At 45.6% G+C, this 27,958-nt stretch overlaps 1 protein-coding gene across 1 annotated transcript; it reads right to left on the bottom strand.

Moving 5' to 3' along the window:
* Positions 1-496: 496 nt before the first annotated feature.
* Positions 497-26,977, bottom strand: ATP2C2 (ATPase, Ca++ transporting, type 2C, member 2). Its single transcript, XM_010185846.1, has 27 exons — positions 26,879-26,977; positions 21,831-21,941; positions 20,246-20,362; positions 18,322-18,411; positions 18,205-18,240; positions 18,051-18,112; positions 16,782-16,890; positions 16,552-16,701; positions 16,388-16,456; positions 15,496-15,571; positions 15,201-15,267; positions 13,233-13,357; positions 11,405-11,502; positions 10,569-10,670; positions 9,671-9,760; positions 8,381-8,482; positions 7,647-7,803; positions 6,133-6,303; positions 4,902-4,999; positions 4,765-4,815; positions 4,111-4,277; positions 3,388-3,456; positions 3,193-3,309; positions 2,381-2,528; positions 1,734-1,829; positions 1,280-1,421; positions 497-609 (listed from the first exon to the last, which is right to left on the bottom strand). Exons 1-27 carry the CDS (start codon positions 26,975-26,977, stop codon positions 497-499), a joined length of 2,832 nt encoding a protein of 943 aa, XP_010184148.1.
* Positions 26,978-27,958: the final 981 nt, after the last annotated feature.

The raw sequence follows: 27,958 nt of genomic DNA, 5'->3' as shown, positions 1-27,958 counted from the left end.
AGCAAACTTGCTGATAGTCCACTCGATTCCCATAGGAGAAGTGGTGCTAGTGAAGGCACATTTCCATTCTTCTGCTTGAATATAAAAAGACAGGTCTAAATGAAGAGTTTCATTCAGATACTTATGTGTAACATTTTGAAATGTAGATTTTATTAATAAAAAATCATTTTGATTTAAAATAAATAAAATTTCGGTTTATGCACAACAGATTTTTTCTGTACAGGTGTGAAACTGTTGTTTCGTCTGGGCCTATCACAGCATTCATGATGTATACAGATCAATGTTATAAAAATATACCTGATCTTGGTTTAAAACAGGAGCCGCTCCGGAGGTTTCTGTAGACAGCTCAAACAGCTCAGGTAGAGCGTGGAGTGGGACTGGTGGTACGGATTCACTTGGGTACCTTCAGGAAGGATGTGCGGCGTCACAAAATGCTGCATTTGAATTACCCAGCATCACAGCCCCCTTCCAAATGTACCTTCAGGGGACGTTTGCATCAGTTATGACATCCCTTTGTCATCTTCGGTTGGCAGCAGCGTTTTTCACAGAGTTTGACGAGCTCGGACACAACGAAAACAGAGGAAGCCAGCCCGGTGAGGAACAGCAGGTCTGCAGAGGGGAAACAGAGCGGAGGTGGCCACAGTGCACAGCTGGGCTTTGTGTGGGGCAGGAATCCCCAGTTCAGGGCCTTCCTGCAGCAGGTATCTGTGCTGTGTAGCTCCACAGATGTAACTCCTAGCAATGCTTTTGCTAGCTGTAGAAATAGAGACGTGACCGTGCTAGATGAGGAATACCCATGCAGTCACTTGGTGTGGCCCACGTGATGCGTGGTGACCTCTACGTGAATTATTTGGGATGCTTGAACCCTACTTTACCACGCCTAATATAGATACAGTGCAATGTGGTACGGTAGAGCTTGCTTAGACTGATTCAAATGGTAACGTACACGTTGCGTTTCGGCTGGGAAATGTTCACCCGGCTTTTTCAAGATGGATTGACTGCGTAATGATCCCGGGTTACGTAGAGAAATATCATGACACGGAACTCATGGAAAATCCTGGCATGTCTGCATTTGCATGCAGTAAATCAAAATGGAAAACCTAGGCTGGGATAATATCATTAAATACTCCTATTGGTGTATAGCTATGTGTATAGGTACAGGAGCTGTCGATTGATTCCCCAGCAATCTGCTGGGAGCTATCATGTAAGCATTTGGCAATCTCTCCCACTTTTTAAAGTAGCTTTAATGAAAAACCGCAGTATTTATTTGGCAACTTACCTAGCACTCCTAATTTCTCTGTCTGGAAGATCTTTTGTAATGGTGGGACGTATATGACAGCCAGCTGCCCCAAAAACGACCCAAGCACTGAATACAAGAACATGCGGTTTCGAAAAAAGCCTATTTCAAATATCAGCTTTGTCTAGAGAAGGGAAAAAAGAAAAGAAAAGTAACATTTCCCAATCTCTGGCTGGTACTCAGATGTCACACTGCTTCTCTTCATGTAAACTCCATTGCTTTTTGAAGTTACATGAACGCTAACTTAGGCAGAGCTACACAGTTGAAAATGTAGTTGCAGTTGAACTACGGTAGATAACTTTATAAATAAAGATGATACAATTTGTCTTGCTTTAAATGACATTAAAAACCCCTTCCTATGCAAAAATATACCAGTATTCTAATGCTTAGCTTGGTGTTTTGAGACAAGAAGTTCTTGCTGACAGAGCGATCTCACCTGAGAGCGGCACGTCAGGGCATTGAAGAGGTCAAAAAACACAAAACAGGTAAAAGTCATGGTCGTGGTTCGAGGAGTGATGCCACCTTTTGGATTCTGAAAGCACACGTAAAAAATCAGGACAAAAATAGGTCGATCAACAGATAAACTAAATATTCCCTTTCATGACCCCAGTCAATCTGAAGGGTAGTAAAACAAAGGACTAAATCGTTCTAACCATTGCAGATAGCATTCATCTCTCTGTTAATTGTTGAGTTCATGATCTTATCAACCATGTTTTAAATTCCTAAACTGATGTGGAATATTCTAAATGAAGTTACTTAAACTATTACAGTAACAGTCACTATTTACTAACAGCATCCCACAGTACTTACTTGGCGTTTTCTACTTAGATGGAAGGCGAGAGGTGCATCGATACCATATCAAGTAATAGTTTTCACATTCTAGATGGGAAACTCCAAATTAGAGGCAACACAGGAAGGCAGGAGCAGACCTAGGAGCTGACCTCAGTTCCTTAACCCTCTGCCCACACTGATCCCTCTGCACTGGATGCATTTCAGAAAGTCCTTCACGTGTACTGCAGAAATTGCCTTGCACTTTGTTCTCCGCCCTGATGAAAACACAATGCAATTGCAGACTTTCCTCACCTCTTTCCAGAAGACAAAGAGCGTTCCACTGATGATGATGATAGCTGACATGAAGATTTTCAGGATCAATGATTTGCTGAGTATAGTGTCCGTGATACATCGGGGTGGCTGTTTGATAGTATCCCTATCAACGGGTTCAACTCCCAAACTGCCTCAAAGAGAAGAGAGGGACACGTTTTGTTAACGTGGATCACCCCAAAATGGTACTGTTGATAAAACAGGATGGATCTGGAGGATGAAATTCTTTCAAGTACAACAAGAGAGAGAGCAGTATTCTGGCAGAGTTGCCCCAGATTTGTCTGAGACACCTTCATCAAAGGTCTTTTCTGCAAAATGAGCTGCTAAAATGATATGTTACACCACGATAGTGCCTCATACCAGTATCCCATCCCAGAGGGAGAGCCAGCTGTGAGATTGTGGGCAACATCTCTTCCACTTCATGGAATTAGTAATTGAAATTATCAGTAGTTGTAATTTTGTGATTTTGGGGCATATACCCCCATGTGTACCCAGTATTCCCTTGCCAGTCAGACCTGCAGGGCTATGAGCAGGTGATGCACTCAGGACACCAGAGCATTTGCAGTAAAACATGGAACAGTTACGCGGTTCCACCATAAAACAGAAATACATAAAACCTCAAGTAAGCCTGAAATAAATGCTTTTGGAGGGACCAGGAGGGAGCAAAAGTACAACTTGTCTTACCTAACCGCTAAGTGATTGGTGCATTGATAAGAAATCATGACAGCTTCTGTTCCTAAGCCAAAATCAGACATTAAAACCAAGAATATTTTGCTCATTTGACTCTTCCATACCTCTGTGCTGGAGGCCCATCCATGATGATGTTGATCCATAAGATCTGCATAGCGTTCAGTGGATTTGGTAGGTTGAGCACTGTTGACAGAGTAATTAGGCTCAAAGCTGAAATGCTCCTGCAAAGCACAGAACGTTATTCTGCACGGCCTCACCCCAAAGGTGCTTTTCACTGGAACTGAAGCAAACAAACTTACGTGCTCAACTGGAACCGGACAAAATTTTTTATGTTGTAAAATATCCCCTTTCCCTCTTCTATTGCATTCCTGGAAGGGAGAGGAGCATTTATTAAACAACTTGCATTCACGCTATTTGACACTGAGCTCCCTGTAACACATAAAAGATAAGTTGCCTTCCCTAGCACTTACTTCAGCTGAAGTTCAGACTCCAGCTTGAGGAAGACATCAGTGCAGCTTCTCAGTGAAAATGACTTTATCAGGAATAATAGATGTGAAAAGCCTGTTTTATATGGCCAGGTCTTGGTCCATAAAGCAGGCACAGGACCTATTTGTATCATCACTCCAGTCTACCTACTCTCTCTGCTGTTATGAGCCAAGAGAGCATTGCAAATGATGTCTTTCCTCTGAGCTTCCTGGGTGAGGCAGAGAGCACAAGCTAGGATCTACCCAGACCTCTAGGCACTTTCCAATCCCCAGATAGGTACAGCAATGCGAAACCAGGGCTTTCAGATGAAAGATGACTTTGTCATCACCACTTGAAGCAAAAAAGTCATTGCTGTGTATGCAACTGAAAAGGAGTCAGACCCACACGAGGTATCTGCACTTACTGCTCATTGGCTTCCATGTCCTGTGCCTTGCCTTATTTCCAGGGCCAGTCACTCAACACACTCATTGCAATGGATAGCCAGAAAGTGTCTGAGGTAAGAAACTGTCTGACAGTAAGAAAGTCACTAAACCTACATTACTGTTGAGAAGTCATCGTCCACAAGAATCATGTTGGCAGCCTCTTTGCTGACGTCCGTACCAGCTTGTCCCATTGCAATCCCAATATCGGCAGATTTAAGGGCTACAGCGTCGTTGACACCATCTCCTGTCATGGACACGACAGCACCAGCCCTCTGCAAAGCCTGCGAGAGTGGAGAGACGAGAGGCTCTGAAGCCAAGAGAAGATAGGTAAGTGCTGTTGGCAGTCACAAAATATGCCTGTCATATAGAAAGAGCAGAAGTGCTCTGTGACTCTGAGGGTAAAGCAGATCAGGAGCCCACTGAGGACAGAACTCAAACTAAGAATTAAGAGACTGAATTTTCAGGAGTACAGAGTATCTCATAACTTCAGCAGAAGTTAGCAGAGGGAGGTAAAGCCCTCAGAAATCATTTCCCTGTTATTATATGCTCGCTGATATCTCACTAGTGTCTTTCAAATAACCCAGGCCAGATCTGCAAAAGAAATGCTAATGCCTTCAGTGTAAATAGTGCCAATGCTCCAGCTTGGGTTTTATGGGCCCTTAGCATGAGCTGATCCTGCCTTGGAAGACCAGCTGGTCTAGAGAACTGAGAGGCACCCTCTACACTCTGTTTTTGTGAGGCATACAATGCATTTGAAGGCTTTTGTACCTTTATGATTTTTAGTTTGTGCTTTGGACTTGTTCTGAAGAAAATGGAAACCTGAAAAACAAAAAATACAACGTGGTATTAAATGGACGCTATTGGAAATGGAGCCAAGCCTTGTTTTGTGTAAACAAAACCATTACATTTTTGACAGTGGATGACAGCTCTGCCTCTGCCAGTTGGTCCAGCTCTTCCCCAGACATGGCTTTCAGCTTCCCATTGCAGAGACCAATATTCTGTCCTGCAAAGAAAAGCCCAAAATGAGATCTGCTCATCAGCTCTGGAAAAAGTCAGCTATTTCCTGACTCAGAGAACAGAGGCAGCAATTAAAGAATTTGCTGGGGAATATTTCTGCACCTGGGGCATCTGACAGGGCACGCAGCTCTGGCTCCAAGCTGGGCTGGTCGCCCTGTCCTGCCTCACACAGAATCACAGAATCCCAGACCGTTAGGGATTGGAAGGGACCTCCAAAGCTCACGCAGTCCAATCCCCCTGCCGGAGCAGGAACACCCAGATGAGGTTACACAGGAAGGCGTCCAGGCGGGTTTTGAATGTCTGCAGAGAAGGAGACTCCACAACCTCTCTGGGCAGCCTGGGCCAGGGCTCTGTCACCCTCACTGAGAAGAAGTTTCTTCTCCAATTGAAGTGGAACCTCCTGTGTTCCAGTTTGTGTCCGTTACCCCTTGTCCTATCATTGTTTGTCACCGAGAAGAGCCTGGCTCCATCCTCGTGACACTCACCCTTTAAATATTTATAACCATGAATGAGGTCTCCCCTCAGTCTCCTCTTCTGCAAACTAAAGAGCCCCAGCTCCCTCAGCCGCTCCTCAGAAGGGAGATGCTCCGCTCCCTTGATCATCTTTGTAGCCCTGCGCTGGACTCTCTCCAGCAGTTCCTGTCCTTCTTGAACTGAGGGGCCCAGAACTGGACACAATATTCCAGATGCCGTCTCACCAGGACTCAGTGGAGTATTGGAGGCAGCACCATACCCGCAGCTGGAGCTGATACTAAACCCATCCCTCTCTGCTCTGCTACTTGCTCTGTGTATTTCTAATGGCAAAATGCAAAAATGGGAAACACAGCTATAGTCCCAGCAATGCCATCTGTCTCATTTAAGGGTCTTACACTGAGATTTTGCCATTTCTGGTGCTAAAATAGTGGAATTAAGTTACTAGAATTTGGCCCATAGTTCATAGCTGCTCTATTACTACTTTTAATATGATTTGTTTCAGGGAAGAAGCAAGAACTCAGTGGCATTTAAAACCTCTATTGCACACATAGAAAGAATGATAAAGTTGATTATGAAGCGATCTAACACTTGACTGATCTGACAGACAGAGTTACAGACCCAGAGGAAGGAAGCTCAGTTTGTTACCTATAGCCACAGCAGTTTCCAAGGCATCTCCAGTTATCATCTTCACCGATACACCGGACTCAAGAAGGACTTGAACGGCTTCTCTCACTCCAGCCCTCGGGGGATCAATTATTCCAACCAGACCTAAAAATGTCAGTTTGCCAAGTTCTGGACCAGAAGCCAAAGCAAGCACTAGAAACAGAGAAGAAGACAAGACTGTATTATTAATAAAGTACTTCCCTACATTCATACGAGCATTTAGAGGAGAGATTAAATAGCCAGTTTTCCAGCAAAAAAACTCATTAAAAGCAGATCATTAGCCATTATATTCAGATCTTAAATAGACAGAAAAGTTGGTCCACTCAAATAATACCAGTTTTTCTCAATCAGAACATTTCTGTTTCACATGTTTCTCCTAGGATCTATTTCTTCCTAATTCAAAGCTAAGTCTTCCCTAGGTGCAGATGGATTAAACTGGGACAGTGCAATGCTGGAGCAGACACTACTGAACTGCTGTGTTAAACAACAGTGCTCCTGTAAAAACAAACTTCAGGAAAAAATACCTAAAAATGCGCAATGTAAATTAAGTTAAACCAGTGAAGCTTCCATCGTGTAAACACCAAGGCTCTGAACATTTAGCTTCTGTTCTTGGTGCCTAACCATCTAATTCAATCTTTCTTAAATCACCCGGGGATATTTTGCCAGGCGTTCATGGCAGTGCTGCTTTGATGACTGAATCACAAGCTCGCAGCAGCTGCCTGAGTTAATCGCTTCTCTTCAGAACCGCACTTTGCCATTCCCAACAGCAGATGATTCAGATGTTGTAAAGCAAGCTCCGTCCATGAGTTACTAACCACAAGACACGGGGATGGAGAATATGTACATTAACTATCCCATCTTCAGACCTCACTGCCGAGGCTTGCTCTTATCTACGTACACCCTGGGAACACGCACAAGAGATGGTGTCTGTTATTTTGTGGAAGTCTAAGGCGTTTCCGAAAGGATGCTTCGAGTGATGGAGGAAATGACATACGAATAAAAACTGTGCACTGGCATGCAGTCAGGATCAAAAGGAGATTTGGTCCTAATAAAGAATTGAACCAAGCTTCAAACAGAAATCTCGGTGCCCAAATGCATGTTCTGAATCCTTTTCAAAGTTGCTTTTTGTTGCTCTTGAAACAGCTTCTCTGAAAGGCAAACTTGGCAGAGCAGCTCTTCAGCGCGAAGCTTTTCAGTGCAACATTCAGGCTGTATCCCAGGCAATCGCAGTGCTCCATGGAAGAAAAACATTCATTGCTTCCAGTGCCTGTTTTCAGCCTCTTTCTATCTCACTAATTTAAACACAGCAGCAAAAAACATTAGTGGAAAGCAAGCACCAAGCAGCACTAAGAGTCTGCTGGGCAAACTCTCACAAGTATCGTGAAGAGATCGTGCAAGTGATGCTGAGGATTAAGCCTCTGTCCATCCTGACCAAAACAGAGCCAAAAAGTCTTAGGGCATGATAACCTGTAACGGACACAGATAAAACGACTGACCCCGTAGGCCTGAGGAGCCCATTCGCTTTTCTTCCTGCTGGTAGAAGGCTTTCTGCTGGGGTGTAAGAGATAAGGAGATACCACCGCTGTTGTACAGAGTGCAGTATTGAATAACTTCTTCAAATGCTCCTTTCATAAAGTAAATATCTTCCTGATCCTTTAAAGTAAGGAGATAATATACTTTAATGAGAAAAAAGAAAAGAAAATGGCACGTTTTAAAAATACTGAAAATGCATAAGGCTTTACAGTCTAGGTAGAAAATATCTTTTCTCTGCTCTTTTACCTGTTCTGTAAAATGCTCAGGTGCATGCATTATTGAGAGGATGTGCTATATTTACTCCAGCCATTTTTCAGCTGTCACAGACAGAATGGTGATGAAAAGATCGGTGAGTTTTTAAACGAGATATAAAACCAGCCAAAACGAGCTCCTTGAGCCAGTAAATGGCCAACATTTTCTTCCAAACATCGTATCTCTCTCCCCCTGTCAGTTATCTCTGAACAGCTTTTGTTTTCCTGCTCAAACCACCATAATAAAAGTATTCTCTTCTCCCATTCCAACACAGCTTTACAAGCTAAAATTACACCCAAGTTGGGAATTTTGAGGTCTGTTCAGTTTTTCTCCTGACATAGTTAACTTCTGAAATCTCTGTTTGCTAAAGAGATATCATTTCACGCTCATTGTCGGGGTGCACAATTAGAAACACGAAACCAGCCAACAGGGCTGTTTGCTTTACCTGATTTTTCAGCATGCATTTCACAGCCATCCACTTCTGTTCAGAGCTAAACGGGATTTCCTTCTTTCTTACATAAATATCTTTAATGTCAGCTAATTCCATCTAAAGTAAAGTGAAAGAAAAAGAGCACTGCGATGCTGAACAATGCCAAAGCTTGGTTATATTTTTGATATTACAAGCATTGCCTGTTGATCACGTACTTCCAGGCAGTCACATACCACAGAGCTTAAGAGAAAGCATGGAGAGAGAAAAACTCGTGTTTCAAACCCGTATTTTCCTTTAGGTCCCTGATATGGGATAAATTAAACCTGAATTTGGAGCTTGATCCCTGCTGACTTTTGCAAGTAGGGAGCTGCACTGCTGTCTCAGTGGGACTTTGGGTCAAAGGATGCTCAAATCCTTCCCCTAAACCTATACAATAACAACTTTGGTTATTTCCCAGCCATCCTACTTGGAAGAAAAAGGAAAACTGCAAATAACTGAATGGTCAATTGTGGATGTGGTTCAAATTATTTCCTGATGAGTTCGACTCAGAAAGCAATGCAACACAAGAAGACCCTTCAGCTCTGAAGTGCGACAGTTCAAATCAACACACGCCTGCTTTAGCAGCATGCACGGTGCTCTAGGTGCAGTGGTGGTGATCAGAAGAAGCTGCCAGTCTCTCCCTGAGCTCCCAAACTAAAAAATAAAATGAAATAAAATAAAAATAGAAGACACAACCTCCCTCACATTCTGCTATGGCTTGGACAATGAACGGCGGAGCAGAAGGAAGACTTTAATTTAGCGTTTAGGGAAATAAAATGACATTGTTTTACAAAAACAAACAACCAACCATGGTTTCACTGTTAGAATTAGAAGCTTTAAAAATCAGAGGTAAGAACAGATGCTTGCAGGTGCATCATTTCATCAGGCACCTCCTGTGCTTTACAGCCCACATGAGGTCTGTGGACCATGGGCTGCATAATGTTAATTAGATGATACCTTGAGGCATTTTAGAGCCCTCTGCCTAAGGGCATGAATGCAATATTCATTTAAAAATAAAAGATGTTGTTTTACCAAACAACACAAGTACTGCTGTGAACACAGAAACTCAGGGAAGGTGTTTGTCCGTGATAAGAGGTGTACATGGGAGATGTGTACATCTGTGACCTTGTGGAGAAGAGACAAGGAAAACCTAAAAGCAGTCTGGGGACTGTAAAGAAGTCTGATCGCTGCTCTCAGACCAAACAATTCCAGTTCTTCTGTTTGTTTGTTTAATTCCTGAAAAATTTTAAATGTTAACAACCTTACCTTCATTGCAAGGGCAATGAGAGCTCCTTCCGTGGGCTGTCCCATCACACTGTTTTTCCTGATAATGGCATTATTGACTACACAGCCAGCCTAGAAAAAAGGGACATATTTATGTGATTTATTTTTGTCATAACTAAATTCATAGCTTTTTCATCTCTTCAAATGAAATAATGAGAGACTGGAAAATGAAAGCAGCCTCATCCCTAAAGATGAGCCGTTCCCCATAGCAGCATCTCTTGAGATCAGTTTTTGTGCTTTCCAAATCCACTTAATCCATAGGATCCGGTAGCATTTTTGTAAAATGATACATTTTGGATAAATTAACATCAAGCAAAACATGGTATATATCTAACTAGCTTGATAAATCACGAAAATGAAAACTAAGTCTCTCCTAGGATTGCTTCTAACGTGCAGTGCAGATAGAATAAAACCTAACGTCCGTTTGAGATGCCAGCTCCAATCGTGTCACTACCCAAAAATTCCACCTTAGCCTACATGTGCAAGATTTTATTTAACGCTAACATGAAACCCAGAGACCATCTCAGTACATTTATGTATTAACCATGCAGCTAGCTCAAGTCTAGAATCTGTCCACATTAAAAACCTGACTGTGGTAAAATTAATTGGTCTCTCTTCTGCCACGACTGTATTTTGATCCAAAATCTCGTTGACACTTTAAGCTGATGACCCTGACCTCTCTTTACTTGCATTATGATTGCCACTTCTCATCCATAAGCTTCACGTATTAGATCACAATTACTCAGAGCCTTTCCATGTTCCAGCAAGACAGTTCATCTTAGAGTTACAAAAGTGCCTTTCCCCCACACTCATAACCCAAAGTGATCTGTGCTGAAAACTGAACATAAATAGGACAAGCTGGATCATAACCTATACTTACCTCCACTAGTTTCCCAACTGAGACATTGGAAAATTCTTTCAGAATCTCCTTTGAAGGCAGAAGATGAACATGTCCTTCTCCATTGTAGCCCACCCCACTGACCTGAGGAAGGGAGAGACAGGAAAAGCAAATTCCCCAGTGCCAGGCAGGACTACGCTGCATCCGTGTACATCGGGTGCACCTGAGCAAAGTTCTGATTTGGAAGGCAGGCTGGGATGACTCTTTCTAGCTCAAAGCAATGCTAACAGGTAAAGCTGCAAATAATGACATTATAATATAACCTCAGCTGTATAGGAACAAAAGCATCAGCTTGTCTTATGCAGAACTCCTCTGCTATGAGTTCAGAAGTCTCTTGCAGCTCAGCCAAGGGATCCAGCCCTTTGGCAGCAGTGGGTTCACTGGTTTTACCATACTGACCACTGGCCTGTGTCTCCATTGCCTTACATTTTGCATGCCTGCATCTTTCACCCACTTTGCATGCAGGCAAATGAATCAAATTGAAGGATCGGGTCAGTTGTATAATAAATATCCCTACAGAAGATGGGCCCACAAGGGTCAGCGGCAGATTTCAATATTTACCATAATTGCAGAGAACAGAAGTTAATGCCAACGAACATCTTTGTTTGTGGTATCTGAGCAGCTTTTGTACCCTCAGCCTCACCTCTGCCTGCCTCCAGCACCGAAAATTCCCTCCTCTTTAATGGGATCAGTGATGTGCAAGAACCCACTTGTTTTGGGATTGAATCAGCAACACTCGTCTGGGCCGGATTGAACCAAAAGCAAATGAGCTCTGCTGAACTTGAACAGGAAAATCTGTATTAGTGCCTGATCCATACCTCTGCCTGGAACCCGTCCGAGGTCACCAGCTGAGTCACTGTCATCTCGTTGGCTGTCAGAGTGCCCGTCTTGTCCGAGCAGATGACATTGCAGCAACCTGATCAGGAAAGTTTTTAATCAGAATTAATAAATAATGCAACTGAACAGTGAGATGCAGGGCCCCAGAAGAGGGAGAACGTGTTTCCCTATGGTTACTCAAACTGCACCAGTGAGAAAAGGGAGAAAACACCAAGAAATGGAGGAGTTTCCCAGCAGGGTGTTGTAAGGAAAGGATTTGAGTGCACGTCACCGTATCATGCACATAATTTGGACATGTGATGTGGTAGGAGACATCTGAAGAGGGCTGCATTGTCTTGAGCATCATATGGTGGGCAATCAGAGCAGGCATTAATCTCCAGGGAGCTGATCACCGTTTCTGAGCTGCAGTATCACACAACAGAGCAGCTGTTATATTCTGAAGACGGATCAAATCCCCACTCAGCCACATGCTTCCTCAGATGGGCCATTTAACCCTTGCTTGCTTCTCTAAATCAGGAATAACAGCCCTTCCCTGCCTCACCAAGGGACTGTGAGACTGGATGGGTTAAACACTGTTACAAAAAAAAAAACCCAAAAATCCACAGCAAAGAGCAGAAGCTGCCCCCTCAAGCTCTGCTCTGTGACAACCCTGCTCCAATAAAGCACATTTCTTCCAGGGCCCATTTACAGCCCAATAAAGCCAAGGAGTGAGTTAGCAGGGTCATTTTTAATTACAGATAATTAAAGGATTAGATAAAGAGGACGGATTATTTTTCTCCTTTTCAGAAGTTTAACAGACACAGCACAATTAACATGGGGGAGAGCACAGCTTTTGCTGTGCTTAGACAGTCTGGAAGGGCACCCAGGCACCTGGCAGTTACACCTATTTGGGTACAGCCCTACCAGAACGAAATTCTTGATGAGATAAGGTTGTTTCAGATGTCCTGGGCCAGGGCAGATAAAAGAAAATAAGGGTGATAAGATTCCTTAACTGCAGAACAAACAAGGGCAGTTCAAACAATAGTAGCATTTCCAAAGAAGACAGATTTTTAGCTGAAGAATCTGGCCGTGCAGAGATATTTGGAACTGCAGGGGTCAGGCTTGGCATTCAGCATGCTTTTTAATGGGTGGTAGTAAACACACGTGTCTTCTCCTTCCTGTAGCTGCCATCCTGACCAAGGTCAGAGCAGCAAGGCCTGGAACACAGTGGCTGGGAATAAGGGCCAATGTGAAGATAAGGTGGAAGAATTATTTCCTTGCAGTTCACTCTGCCCTGCAGTTGTGAGGATGGGCTGGACACCTGCACAAGGTCCTCCCTGTGTCTGTTTTCTATGACTTTGGATATCCAGGAGATGGCCACACACACTAAGGAAGGATAACTGGTTTTGTTTATGCCACCAGGCTTGGCTCGAGGGGCTGCAAGGTTTTCTAGCCAGACACTGAACAAGTGGACAGGATGGACCTGCAGGATGATTCCATTGAATGGGGAGGAAGAGGAAACCAAGTCTTTCAACCCAAGCAGGGCATATGTGTGTGTGCAGAGGGGCTCTGCTCCCCATGGGCCAATGCCACGGGTTGGGTTGCACCATTCCTAGCACCTGCCTGTGTGAAAATTATTAAAATAAGGGAGAAGGGTGAGAAACACAGGGTAGAAAATATATCTGAGTGGGTTGCTCTGGCCCAGTAAGCACATTCCAAATGGATATTTTTAAAATCAGACCAAGGCTCACTTGGCCAGCCCATTGCCATTCAGTTCAGATTTTGAAGCCTGGCAGATGACCAAACTGTGCGGCCCCTTTGCAGCCTTACCTAAGGTTTCCACTATGGGCAGCTTCTTGACAATCACCCTTTTCTTGGCCATCCGGAGAACGCCCAGCACCAGCGTCACGGTGACCACGATGGGAAGGCCCTCGGGGATGGCAGCCACCGCCAGGCTGGGGACAGCAGAGACACAGCAGCTTCAGCATAGAGGTCAAGCTACAAGTACCAACCAAAACACATCCAATGGGCACTTCCATGGAGTGATTTTTCCTCTCATACGTGCATATCTGAATGGGAGCATGCAATGCTAACCACTGGGACTCCTGGCACACTGTAAATACAAAAGCAGAATATTTATCCAATCCTTCAACCTTTTTCTGGATGATTTTGACAGAGCAATTACTTTTCTTCTTTACATTGCCAAAGAGCATTAATTTCTGGCTAAGCAGGGATTTAGAGGTTGGATTTCATTTCATTTGTTTAACTTTCTGAGCATGAAGTTGAATATTCCTTGGCATCACAGCTCACACATTAGCTGCTGGCTCCTGGCCACACGCAGCTCCTCATCTCCTCTCCTGCATGTGGATACAAGCTATGGTGGGACAGAAGGACCCTCCAGATGTGCCCATACTGTGCACACCGAATTGGAGCAGCATCAAAACCTGCAACACCTGATACACCAGAAAAATCCAGACAGTCTGTATTTGCCCTTTAGCTATTCCTTGGGTGACTCTGAACACTTCTAGGGATGTGCAAAGAGTAATCAAGGAGGACTTTCAAAACCAGAGGCTGCTCTCCAAAACTCAGGCTTAACCACTTTCCTTTGCCACCACATCACCCCAGGAGACAGCAATCACAGAATCTTAGGAGTTGGAAGAGACCTTGAAAGCTCCCCCAGTGCAACCCCTGCCAGAGCAGGGTCACCCAGACCAGGTCACACAGGAAGGCGTCCAGGCGGGTTTTGAATGTCTGCAGAGAAGGAGACTCCACAACCTCTCTGGGCAGCCTGGGCCATGCTCTGCCACCCTCACACTCACAAAGTTTGTCCTCATCTTCAGCTTGAACCTCCTGTGCTCCAGCTTGGGACCATTGCCCCTTGTCCTGGCATTGGACATCCCAGAGCAGAGCCTGGCTCCTTCCTCCTGACACTCGCCCTTTCCAAATGGATCCCCATGAATGAGGTCTCCCCTCAGTCTCCTCTGCTCCAAGCTCAAGAGCCCCAGCTCCCTCAGCCGCTCCTCAGAAGGGAGATGCTCCACTCCCTCCAGCATCTCTGTGGCTCTGCTGGAGTCTTTCAAGCAGTTCCTGTCCTTCTTGAGCTGAGGGCCCAGAACTGGACAAAATATTCCAGATGAGGTCTCACCAGGGCAGAGCAGAGGGGAAGGAGAACCTCTCTGCCCTACAACCACAGCCCTTCTGATACCCTCCAGGATGCCATTGGCCTTCTTGGCCGCAAGGGCACCAAGCCAGTTTGCAATCTCTGTTGTCTCCTCATCTTTGGTTTTCTTTTTATTTCCATAGAAAACTTTCTATTTTTTTTTAAGAATTGATTTTAGAGCCATGACAACACCAACCAACAGGTTTTATGGGTACCACTAAAACCACACGGTTTATTATGTTTGATTAAGAGGTTGTGCACGCTTTTTATGCTGCACAAAATGCGCATTCCTATCTTGAGACGTAAATCCAGTAAGAACAGCAAAGGCTAATATTTGCTGTTGCTACACTCCCACTAAATTCATAGTACAGATAGGAAAGGACATTCACAGCAGGATGAGGTGGAAAAGCCAGTGAAGATTTCCAAAATGCTGATTGCCAGAATTAAATAAACCCTCGAACTTGGTTTTTTCCCTAGTAAACTCTGTCATAAATCTCACAATAATTTCACCAGTGCAAGATCAATCTGTATTTCTGAAGGGACTTACTCAAGTTCTTTTTTTTGTGAAACGTCCATTGATTTGAGCAGGGAATTCACTGGGGCACGTTTCATTAGAAAGCAAAGAGAAACGTCCTCACCTAACTCCAATGGTGAACATGCTGAGGAGACGCTTCCCTTGTAACCAGCCAATGAGCATTATTAAACCTGGGGGGGGAAAACCATCTCATTAGAAAACTAAGAAATTCCTAAATCTCCAACCTCCTGTAGCTGTTGTTAGAGAACTGAGCATGCAATGAGGCTCACAAATCTCTCCTTTCAAGGTATCTCTGCTTGAACTCCCAAAGTTCACGTAACTCATTATAAAAAGGGCTTGAAAAAAGTGCTCCTGGAGCACAGCTGACTGTGCAGGTATGAGTATTGCATCCAACTCACCGATTATGCCAAAGGAGAAAAGAGTGAGTTGCTTCCCCAGTCTGTCCATGCTTTTCTGGAGAGGTGTTTTGGGAGTCTGGAAACATTAGAGAATAGCTTTATTTAACTTTTCTGTGAGATGAGATGATGATGGTCAGCCTAGAATGACTGACCCACACAGTTCTGGTTATCATTACTGCGGCCCCTACAGCTCCCCAGTACACCCCAGTGCTTACCCACCCCAAACCCCAACAGGGTCTGCTGGGCACAGACTGTCCCGCAGGGAGTCTCTGTCTCAATGCACTCAAGACAGGCAAAAACTGGGAGAAAAACAGGAATTATATTCAATTCTAGCTTAGAGAGGCAAGGTAGAGACAGACTAAGGGCTAAATCGGAAAAGGACCTTAGCAACTGAATCCAGAACTGGATAATGTGTGTGCAAAGTCTGTGGGACAGAGATGGGGTCCCAGACTTTTTATCCCACTCCCAGAGGCTTTGCACACACACTACCCAGAAGTGTCTACTTCTGCTTTGCTCTCATTTCTTGCATTAACAGATCAAGAGTTAACCAGTTCCTAGACTCTCATCTGTGCTAGCTCAGAGCTCTGCCCCGTGAAAATGTGGCACATATAGAAGTAAAATTTTATATACATAGTGGAAAGGGGTGAGGGGAAGAGAAGAAACCATGATGTCTGGGTGACTACAAAGATAGACACAAGCTGAGCATCACAAGTTTGGATTTAGAAGCCTAAATCCTGCTTATAACCTTCTTTTTTTTGATGTCCCTCAGTCAAGCAGGCATTATGTAGCAAAAAGAGAAGTGAACTCAGTGCATTAACTCCTGGGACTGCTCCTCCTCTCAGACTTCCATCCACAACATCCACCATTTCCAGAGACACAGAGACCTCTTTACCTCTTCAGCTTGCATCATTTTGAACACTTCTCCAAACTGCGAATTTTCACCCGTCCCAATAACTACTCCCTGAGAAGAAGGAAAAAAAGAGAGGAAGAGATGAAAAAAACCCTAGAGATTTCGTAACTAATGCTGAGGAAATGATCAAGACTGACAGGACTCACTTTTCCCTTCCCGTATCGCACCAGGGTCCCCATGAAAACAACATTGCTCAGCGTGGTTATGTCTCCAGCTTCCAGCAAGACACCGTCAGTCTTGTTGCAAGGCTCAGCTTCTCCAGTAAAACTGGATTCATCCACCAGCAGATCTGTAACCTAAGTTAAAAGGCACGTTTCTGGCACTGTTAAGACTAGACATTTCTGAAACAAGCTCTTGTACGTGCGGCTGGATTTACCTCTATCAGCCTGAGGTCTGCAGGAACCCTGTCGCCAACAGACAGGTATATGATATCTCCAGGCACAAGCTCCCGTGCTAGAAGATGCTGCAGTTTTCCTTCCCTGAGGCTACATTGGGCAAATGGAAAAAGAAGAAAGGAAACCAGGCTGTGAGGTTTTTCTTCCTTCTGCAGGCTTGGCAATGTGACTGGCAAGAAAGCAAGAGCCCTGCCCCAAGGAGCTTCCAATGTAAATAAGAAAATAAAATCTTCATAACGATGAGGAGAGATGATTATGTTCAGTTCAGGCTCAGATTTAATACATAAACAGATGGGCAAGTTATGGAAGACTTGCATTTCAGCAATAAGTGACTTAGACAGTACTTATACAGTGGGTAGGAGTGACAAGATGATGTGCTTTCCCATGGCTCACACTTTAAATAATGAAATGCAGCTTCTCTAACCTAAAAAGACTTTAAAGCTATAATTACTGCTGGCATTTCAATATTATATTAAAAGTACAGCCTTCCAAGTGGTTAGATGCTTATGGTGTCATGATAAATAAACAAAGAACAACCAGTGGCATTTATAAGATCCAAATCTGGGTGGACTTCGGACCAGAAGAAAACCCCACACTGCTTTTGCAGTGCAAGGTTTCTCCGAGCCTCGCAGCTTATTTATGTTGGCCACGACAGACCTGATTTGCAAAGACACAAATAGGAAAAGTGTTTCCTGTAACGTAAAGTGCTGACACCCAGCATCAAAGCTGTCAGGGAAGTGGTATGTGATCCACTCCACAACTGCTCCACGGGCCGTGGTGTGACTGTGCTCACATGTGACCCATCTGCACCGAAACACGTGGTTGGTTTTACCATCCCAGCACGGACATACAGCAACAGGCAGGTGTGGGCGAGGAAACCCAGCCCATGTGCACCTCTGCTTCTAAGCCATTTTGTGCCAATCTCCCGGGGGCAAAACTACCCTAAAGCCAAAAAAATACGCAAGTGAGGTTTTTCCTGCCCGAGCACTCATCGACATAAAAGAGGCTGCAGGGACTCTTATGCAGGGTGCAAAGCGGGACATTTCTGGGCATTTCTCAGCATTTATTCAGTTCCTCTGGGTGCCTACTCTAAAATCCAGAGTTATTTCATATCCTTACGGCTGCACTCCCACAGGGTGCCACCCCTCCAGACACAGCGTTCTCATTACGTGCATGACAACCTAAAGGTATCTTCTGCACCTATCATAACCCAAAGCCTGCCAAAACCCACCGCACCAGCCATGCCTCACCAGTTGCACTCGGGGGGCACCAGCTTGTTAAGTTCTTCCAGAGATTTCTCCGAGCGATATTCCTTTTAAACAAGAAAGGAGGAGAAAGCCAAGTTACACCAGCGGGCTTGCTCATGAGACCCCCGGCCATGGAGTTGAGCTCCGGCTGACATACCTGGATGAAGGCCACGGTGACCACGATGAGCACCGCCTGCAAACAGAGAGACATTACAGGTGTGGGACACCAGCTTCAGCAAGCGAGGAGTTGGGGTGCGGGAAAGGTACCACCTACCATGGCAATGCTCGCGGCGTCCTCGTATTCTTTCGTGATGACGCTTACTAAAGCGGAAGCCAGCAACAAGAGAATGAGGGGGTTTTTAAACTGAAAAAAATCAAATTGTGATGTAAAGTTAAATATGGCACTGCCAAAGCTGAGCTGGCCTCAGACCTCTTCAGAAAGGATGGGACACGTGGGTTTGCTGCAGAGACCCTCCTTGCTCACACTAGGGTTGTTTAGCCTGGAGAAGAGAAGGCTGAGGGGAGACCTCATCACCACCTACAACTGCCTCAAGGGAGCTTGTAGAGAGGTGGGTGCTGGGCTCTTCTCCCAGGTGATGGGGGATAGAACAAGGGGAAACGGCACCAAGCTGTGCCAAGGGAGGTTCAGGTTAGAGCTAAGGAGGAAGTTCTTTACTGAGAGGGTGGTCAGAAGCTGGAACAGGCTGCCCAGGGAGGTGGTGGAGTCACCATCCCTGGATGTATTTAAAGAGCGGGTAGACGAGGTACTTAAGGATATGGTTTAGGGGTTAGACAGGAGCGGTTGGACGTGATGATCTCAGAGGGCTTTTCCAACCGAGCCATTCTGTGTGATTCTGTGATTCTGCCCAGACAGAGCTGGGGCAGCACCTGGTGTTGGGCTGAAGCCAGATCCTGTATCCATACAGGGGGACAGACAGTGACAGGGGACAGATGGTGACAGGGACAGCAGGACAAGGCAGAGGCTCACACCAAAAGACTTAAGTTTCCCTTTCCCTGCTTTTCCCCTGCTCACACAGGCAAGGCTCGCCCTTGCAGACATACAGAGCAGGGCTGACACCAAAAGCTCCTTGGAGGCACGATAGGTACAAACAAAAGCTTTATTGTTGGATTAGAATTTGAAACCAAAAATCCTCTTTCTCGTTTTCTTCTTTAATTAATCTGCTAAATTCTGCGCTGCACATGGGGCTGCGGGAGCCAGATCCTCACTTCTAAACAGATTTCTCAGGACCTTTCTCCTACCTGAGAAAGTTACAGCTCCGATTAGCTAAGGTGGTAATTGATAAAAGGGACTTAAATGAGGCAAAGACCAGAGAGCCTATTTTGGGTAACAGATATGTGGCGATGCATGGTAGGAAAGCCAAGGTTTCATATTTATTCCTTGCTGAAGCCAAAGGTGAAAGTCCCTTCATTTCTCTTTAGACTGGGCCTAAAATCTTCATGATCCAGCCAGCCAAGAACAAAGTTGGTGAAACTGGTTGAAAATAATTAACAAAAAAGAAGACCCTTCTTGTTTGGTTCAAAGCTCTAAAAGAGAGGTGAAAGATGCATTAAATACTGATGAGACCAGGTTAATGAAAGCAATTCTCAGGGATAACTCAGCTGGGGAAAAAACAAGATAGCAAATCCCACCTCTGCCTGGCTTTTTGAGGGCAGCTGGTTTGAAGCTGTGGATCTTCACCACGCATGGCATGGTGTATTAATGCATCCACTACTGATGTATTGCTAAGGGAGACACTAATGCTCACCTGAGCTCTACAACTGCCTTTGCTTTTGCTGGAGGTTTAGGGCTCTCCTTCACCAGGTAACTGAAATCAGAGTGGCTTTCAGCTACTACTGCCTTTCCTCAAACCATTCCTGATTTTATCACTTGCCTTAAAGGGAATAAATATGCTCCAGAAATCAGGTCACTGATCTATGGCTTTTGATTTGTGGGCTGTGTGGAGAGAAAAGGGTTTATTTTTATTTTAAGATCTTATCTTCACAGTAAATGACCCCGCGTCTGAATTTCACAATGGCTTTCCCAGGGGAACAGACAGTTTCTGTACCCAGAGCACACCCTGTTCCGAGGCTGAATCCATGGAAGCAGAAATCCCGAATATTTCAATGTAGAGACACACTCAGGCCAACATAGCAAGGGGTTTTTGCCAGGAAATGAGAATCCATGCAGAAATCCTTACCTGGTCTAAATATTTCTTCCATATTGGCTCTGTATTCTCTACAGAAAACTCATTCCAGCCATGTTTTAACCTGCGCTGGAGCACAGAAAACTCGGAGAGTCCAGTTTGTAGATCAACCTAGAGGGAAAATAAAAAGAAAAAAATACTACTACAACAAACAAAAGCCAACATTACATATTGTAGAATAGTTACAGAAAACTTCTTAAGGCAAAGTCATGTTACAAACCTGTAAGTAGGACTGGGCAAGATGTTCATGGCTCAGTTATACAGAGTTCTGTAACTGCTCTTTCTCCAGGCAAAATGCATAGCTCTGCTCCATACCCAGTACAGGCTCCCCCCAAAAAACATAAATCTACTAATTGTTTTTCTATTCAGGTATTTAGTTTTGTTAAAGTAAAACTTTACCCTCGACCATCACAGAAAACCATAAAGTAAGCACAAGTTAATTAAAAAATAAACAAAAAAACCCCACATGCACAACAACTTCCACGAGTAAGAAACCACATGAAAGATGACAAATTAGAAATTTAAAATAGAGAGAGGTAGAAAAAAGTTGATTCTTTTTGTTTCACTGTATATTTAAAGGAAAAAATTAAAATATCCTGACTAAACTCAGAGAGAAGAAATGGAGAAGAAGTAAGATACGTTTTGCCTGGATTAAAGGAAAATAGCAAATCCAGACACCAAAATATTGGTGAGGATTACACCCATCGTGGTCTCACAGAGCCGCTCACGTCAGTGAAATCCTTCCCAGCACTGTGCCCTTGTGGCCAAGAAGGCCAATGCCATCCTGGGGTGTATCAGGAGGGGGGTGGTTGTAGGGCAGAGAGGTTCTCCTCCCCCTCTACTCTGCCCTGGTGAGACCACATCTGGAATATTGCATCCAGTTCTGGGCCCCTCAGTTCAAGAAGGACAGGAACTGCTGGAGAGAGTCCAGCGTAGGGCTACAAAGATGATCAAGGGAGTGGAGCATCTCCCTTCTGAGGAGCGGCTGAGGGAGCTGGGGCTCTTTAGTTTGCAGAAGAGGAGACTGAGGGGAAACCTCATTCATGTTTATAAATATTTAAAGGGTGAGTGTCACGAGGATGGAGCCAGGCTCTGCTCGGTGACAAACAATGATAGGACAAGGGGTAACGGACACAAACTGGAACACAGGAGGTTCCACTGAAATTGGAGAAGAAACTTCTTCTCAGTGAGGGTGACAGAGCACTGGAACAGGCTGCCCAGAGAGGGTGTGGAGTCTCCTTCTCTGCAGACATTCAAAACCCGCCTGGACGCCTTCCTGTGTAACCTCATCTGGGTGTTCCTGCTCCGGCAGGGGGATTGGACTGGATGAGCTTTTGAGGTCCCTTCCAATCCCTAATGTTCTGGGATTCTGTGATTCTGTGAAAGCGAAGCACAGAGGCCCAATGCTGACCCTCAAACATGGCCAGCACGAGGCTTCATCCCGTGTAAAGGCAGAGGCATTGGGCACTCCCGCAGTTTGCAGATGAAAGCAAAGACCAACTTTGCTGCTCAGTCTCTCCACAGACTCAGCTTGCACAGACTGCATTGCTACGTGCACGAAGACCTGTAAAACCCTTACGTTTAAAGCTTTTGCCAAGTCTTCTTTCTGGCATTTACACGCATCTTTCGGGGGCAGAACTGTCACCTCCTTCTCCTGCTCAATGATTTTCAGCTCACACTCCTCATGGACCTGAGGAAAGGAGATAAAGCAATCATTAGGCATGAGCACAGTTCACAAAAGCATCTCTTTGCTTCATCCCTTCATCCCATTCCCTCCCCTCCTCGCCTTGCCAACTGTGTGACTTCCCAGTTAGCTAAAACACTTCCTAAATAGCAGCAGTTTACAATATTCACTAATTAATCTTTCTTACAGCGTCAAAGCCAGCCGCACATTCTTGTAGTCGAACGACAGGCTATTAGGAGCCAGATTACCAAAAACCCACGCCACCACTGTGGTCAGAAATGCATGCCAGGCTCCACTGTTTGCGGGCCTCCTGCCTGAGATGAATGTTTTTTCATGCCAGTGTCTCACAGCCCACTGCACACAATGCTCAGAGCAAGGAAAAAACCCTGTTTTCCCTTGTTAAAGACATAACAAATGAACAGCAAACACAAGCTAGAAAAATTGCTGAGCCAGCTGCAGAAAGCAGAAGTCTCTCCCATCTCCACGGCTGTTTTCCTCCACCATGAGCTCTGCAAACTCCTCCAAGAAGGACAAACCCATCCTGCCCCATCCAGGCTGCCCAGAGCTCCCAGCACCCAGGGGCTCAGCACCCCGACCTCTCTTCCCTCTTGACATCCTCCATCTCCTTTTCCAAAATGCTCCCTCCAGAGCAGCAGCATCCCCTGAAATCCCAGCCAGGCGCTCATCGAAGGTGCTGTGACTGCTCTTGCAGGGTAAGTACAAACAGGGAGAAATCTCACCCTTCCCAAGGGACAGGAAAAGCTGTTCCCATCTGCTTTCATTCATAAAACACAAGAGCACATGTTCATTATGAGAGGGATCCCGAGAGAGTGTGGTGCTCAGCCCAGCAGCGGGGTGGGAGGAATTTGGCACTGGCTCCCTGCTACCAGCACCCAGGGGTGTTTGCTGGGGGGAACGTTCAGGTCCAGCTCGTCAGCACCCAAGCAAGAGTTTGGAAGGTTTCAGAGGTGCCTGAAGCGGCATTTGGCTGTTTGCTGACCCGCAGCATGGCCACTGACATGTGAGATACCAACACCAACCTCCAGTGGAAATGCAAAAGAGTTTCCTGTGACCCCTTGGTCTGCCTATTTAGAAGCCTTTTTGCCCCAGGAACAACAATGCCTTTCCAAAACCCCAGCAATCTGCCCAAGATTTCAAATAATTTCCCCACTTCTGTTTCCCCCGTGCTGGTGACTGTGTTTTGCCCAAAGAAGCTGCAGTATTTCTCCACTGTTTTGATATGTATTAGCACTAGATGATATCCTTATTTCTCCATTTCCTGAACAAACATCCCTAGAAAGGACCTTCTGTGTTTAAAATTGATGATTTACTCCTGCTTGTGTAAATTCATCAGCTCACTGTAACTTTGCTGACACCCAGATATTGCAAGTCCAAAGGCCACCCGTACATCTAAGGAGATGGAAGGACTTGTTGGGAAGAAAAGACAGGGCTGTCACATATAGAAACACACCTTGCCTTCATTACTGTCCTGATTTGATTAACGCAGTTTCTCCTGCGTGCTGCTGATGGCACATGCAGGTATCGAGGCACAGCCTTGCCTCAAAGGAGTTTAAACTTTAATTAAAGGAGCTAAAGGATGAGATGAGACCCAGACATGAGGGTAGCATGCCTCCAGTGCCCCAGCGGGGGAAGCCAAGGCCCAGCTCTATCATTAATATTTGCCTTCAATAAAGGTGTGGAGGAAATTAATTACAAAAGCACACAGACATGCCCAAGCCGTACGCAGCCAATGCTGTGGATCGATAGAAACGCTGGCAGCTCCAAGCTCCTTACAGCTGGGGGCTGTTGTGAAATGAACAGCTTTATTGGGATGAGTTAATTTGCACTGATTAGCTTACACTTGTAAGTGATTTCTCCTAGACATAAGTGGCACAGCTTTTTCTAACAGATGAAGAGCTCCAGTGATGCACAGGTTGGAAACACATCTCACTCCTCTGCTGCAAAGTGAGGCCCTAAACACATCCCCCCCATGTCCGTAGGGCACCAGGCACTGCCCTGAGCAAGCGTTTTCATAACCTAACTTCTCATTGAGCATCACTTTCTTTTCTATTTACCCTGTAAAACAGATGTTGACTATCAGCCCTAATCCATTTACATTTTTAACCTTTACCCTTTAGGCATAACTCAAGCACTAGAAGTGCGCAACTCATTCCAGCAGGGCAGGGAGAATTAAAAAAAAAACCAAAAACCAAACATAAAAAATTACTAGTTTATCTATTTCTTTGGAAGATCAGGAGACATTGGAGGCTGTAAGGAGCAGCTGGTGGTGGCCGGGAGCCAGTCCCAGCAAACCTCAGAGCACACCCAGCACTGCCAGTACCTGCAGCCCTGCCTTCGCATCCCTCACCCTGAAATAATCCATCGGCTGTGGCGCCGAGCGGCCCATGCGGGAAGGAAGAAAGCGTGGGGCTTTCTGCAGAGCACAAAGCCATTTCTGTATACTCTGGCAAATAGCCCAAAAGATCGGTTCTCGGGACTTCCCCCCCACCTCTGCCTTTACTGAGGTTTTGCATATTTCTTTCCCCTGGTTTCGATTACTTTGGACGAGCTGATATATCGTAATCTGCTCTAAAGTGGGCTGGGTTTTTTAGCCTAACAAGAAGCACTTCAAAACATTAAGCAGAAAGCCTCACTTTGTCTATTCATCTCATCAGGTTAAAAACTATTGGGAGCAGAAGACTGCAGCCCCTCAGGAAATGTTTCCTTGGATCTATTGGGTGCACTGGGTGTGATGGGGGTGCTCTCACTTTCAGACACACACATGCAGGTATGTGTGCTCATACATGTGCATGTACACACACACACACACACACACACACACGGATGCTCGGAAGAAAAATCTTCAGATGCTCTTCATCCTTCCGCAGGAAACACACAGGCCTTACAAACTGCAAATCGGGACCACAAAAATTCCCTGTGATTGTGAATGGGCCATTGTAGAAAAAGAGCTGAAACCGTATACGGCAGAGTCCAGACACAGGCTGTGCTTGTGCTTTGATGTGGAATTTAACTGTTGTGCTCCCTCCAGATAACACCATCGCCAGAACCGCTGAGCTGCCCATCGCCTTGTAGTTACCAGCACCAGGACTTTTCCTTCATAACCCAACATTTCTGTATTTATCCTGGCTTGAGTCCCATCAGATCACTCGGACGCACATCTTTAAGACCCTTTGACAAAAATACTTAAGATCTGTAAGGTTGGAACTGCTCTACAACTATGATAACATAAAGCAGCAAATTACCGTCCTTAGAGGAAAAATGAGTCATTTAGCAGCCTAAATCACAACCTGAGAATACATTCTTGAATTATCAGGTTTCTGTTGTCATTTCTCCTTGCTGCACACCTTCTACGCTTGCACCCAAAGCACTGGCCCCTTCCCTGTCCTGTTATAAATGCACGACACTGCATGGACTAGAGCTACAATTCAAGGAGGTTTTATATCTGGAAGTAAATATGCATCATCATTTATTTTGGCATAACAGAACTGGTACAGCCGAAGAACAAGCCAGACTAATTGCTGGTGGCCTCCTGCCTACGGACAATCATAAATCTCAGCTTCTCATCAAAGCGAGATTGCAGACACGTTCTGTAACCTCAGCAAGATCTCCATTTCCTGGGATTTTGAGCGATGAGTAGTGCAGAGCAGCATCACACAACACACTGCGTGGTGCATGGGGTAAGAGCTCAATGTCTTATTTTCTTCTCCCTGTAGCACTGACCAACCCCCATATGGGAAAGATGAGACTCAGAAGAAAGTAAAGGATTAGCTGAAACAATATCTGAGAAAAGACTTCAGTCAGATGGTCACGGAAAAGAACAGGGATATCGCAAAGTATGTGGATGGTGCTTGTTGGGATGGGAGGGCATCCAACCAATGTGTCATGTGGGAGAAAAAAATGGAGCCCAAGCAATGGAAATCCCTGTTCTGAGCAAATGTGATATTAAAATAATCCCAGACCTGAAGGTTTTGTGGCGAAAAACCCAAGGAGAACAGCAAATGTGACACCTAAACCACCACTGGCCACTCTTTGGTCTGTCTGTGCCAAGGAGAGATAGTGAAGAGAGGCGGGGGGGGAACCAATGTTCATACGCAGGCATTTTTCAAGAAAAGAAAGCATTAATTTGAAGTGGACTCTGGAGATCTGAGCTAAAGCTCTCCTCAGACATTCATTACCACTAATGACTGCTGTCACAGAACAGACAGGGGTCACAGCCCATCCACCCACAGCCGGCACCGGTGGCAGGGGGTACCCCAGGGACAGGGTTCAGCCTCACTCTTCATTCACCTTTCTGCTGAGACAGCATTTGCGTTCTGTGCAAGCACACCAGGGAACCTCACGCAGCGCCCACGGGCTGCACGGCAGTCGCTCTGCCGCGTGTTTTGTTCAGAACAACGTTTCTGGCCAGGACTTTGTCCTGGGCTATACGTCCTGGGAGTATTGCATAGAAACCAGCCCACCCCCCCACAGCCGGCACCGGTGGCAGGGGGTACCCCAGGGACAGGGTTCAGCCTCACTCTTCATTCACCTTTCTGCTGAGACAGCATTTGCGTTCTGTGCAAGCACACCAGGGAACCTCACGCAGCGCCCACGGGCTGCACGGCAGTCACTCTGCCGCGTGTTTTGTTCATTTTGAACCTCCTCAGTGCAAAGAACAACGTTTCTGGCCAGGACTTTGGCCTGGGCTATACATCCTGGGAGTATTGCGTAGAAACCAGAATCCCCATCTCACCCCGCTGCCTGGCAAACATCATTAACCTCATCCTCTGTTTTACAGGGAACAATTCAGTGCGGAGAGAGAAGAGCACAGCAGCAGCAATATCAAGTTACCAGTGGGACAAAGCAGACAAAGTAGACAGAATTAACCCCAATTACACAAACTATTTCAGCAGGTCCAGGCAAGAGGCATAGCCCATCCTCACCTCCTTTTCCGGCTCGCCGTCTCCGAGGGGCTGATAATTCTGCGTGAAACGGAAAAACGACCTTTTCTGGAAGAGTTTGGTGAAACCTCCTTCTACCATCTTCGCTGCGCAGCGGTGGGAAGCGCCCCGGGGGCCACCGGGACGGTGTCACCTGCTGCCGGCGGCGCTGGCTCCAATTCCCCTGCAAGAGTGGGGCTATGGTTACAGGCGTTTACCTGCCGCCAAGTCACGCCTTCGGCCGCAGGTGCCGGAGGGAGCCTGCGCACCCTTCCAGCAGCAACGCAGGGTGCTGCGCCCATAAAACCCTGCCAGGGCCGCCTGTCTGTGTTTAAGACCGTGGCTTATAGAGGAATGAGGTGGCCCTACGTGAGTGCACGGCCGGCACCCGAAGAGCAGGTTGAGGTCTGACAGCTCGACGTTTTCCTCCGCCCTCTGAAAAAATTGCTGCGGGAGGAGCGTTGGCGGGTGCCACATTTCTGGCGGGCAGATAGGGAGGTTGTTTTGCCGAGGCCGTTGCGTGCAGAGGCAAGACAGGTTACACACATTGCCGAGCCTGTTTGTAAGCTTCCAGGCTGGGGAAATCCTCCTTGAGAAACGCTCCAGTCAGCATAATGCTGGTATTTATAAGTATTTACATTAGGGAGAGGGCATAAATGCATGATGTGTGAATTTGTGATGCTCATTTACTAATAAAGTGCAGTCATTTGTTAGAGGAGAACGCTTTCATGGTGGATCTCAACAGACAGCTCAAGTTAACCAGTTACATCCTTTCTGAAGATTTATAGCTGCTTGTCAGGGAGCATCACACTCTGTTTGAACCAGGACACCTACATCCTCCCCCAGGCATCATGACTGCAGGATTCACTTGGGCTTAAATTGTCTTTAAGGTGTAGAGAGATTAAGATCTTCCTTTGACAGTAAAAACTGCATTGAGGGAATAGATGTAATTCTCAGTCAGTGAAAAACATAGGTGTAACTTTCTGCAGAAGAAGAGTCACGCAGGACATCCAGGTGCCAACTTCACAGCTCTGGAGCAGTACAGTTGGTGACACCCAGACTATGATGGGGTCAAGATCTGTG

Source organism: Mesitornis unicolor, unplaced genomic scaffold (assembly GCF_000695765.1).
Source record: "Mesitornis unicolor isolate BGI_N332 unplaced genomic scaffold, ASM69576v1 scaffold7656, whole genome shotgun sequence".
Lineage (NCBI taxonomy): Eukaryota > Metazoa > Chordata > Aves > Mesitornithiformes > Mesitornithidae > Mesitornis > Mesitornis unicolor.
Note: the sequence above shows the minus strand (reverse complement) of the source record. Positions and strands in the feature narration are given on the sequence as shown.

Coding starts and splice junctions, on each gene's coding strand:
- ATP2C2 (XM_010185846.1), bottom strand. CDS start 26,977: ATGGTAGAAGGAGGTTTCACCAAACTCTTCCAGAAAAGGTCGTTTTTC. Junction 18,412..20,245: donor GGAAGAAATATTTAGACCAG/GTAAGGATTTCT, acceptor GATTTTTTTCAG/TTTAAAAACCCCCTCATTCT. Junction 11,503..13,232: donor GCCCATAGTGGAAACCTTAG/GTAAGGCTGCAA, acceptor TTTCCTGATCAG/GTTGCTGCAATGTCATCTGC.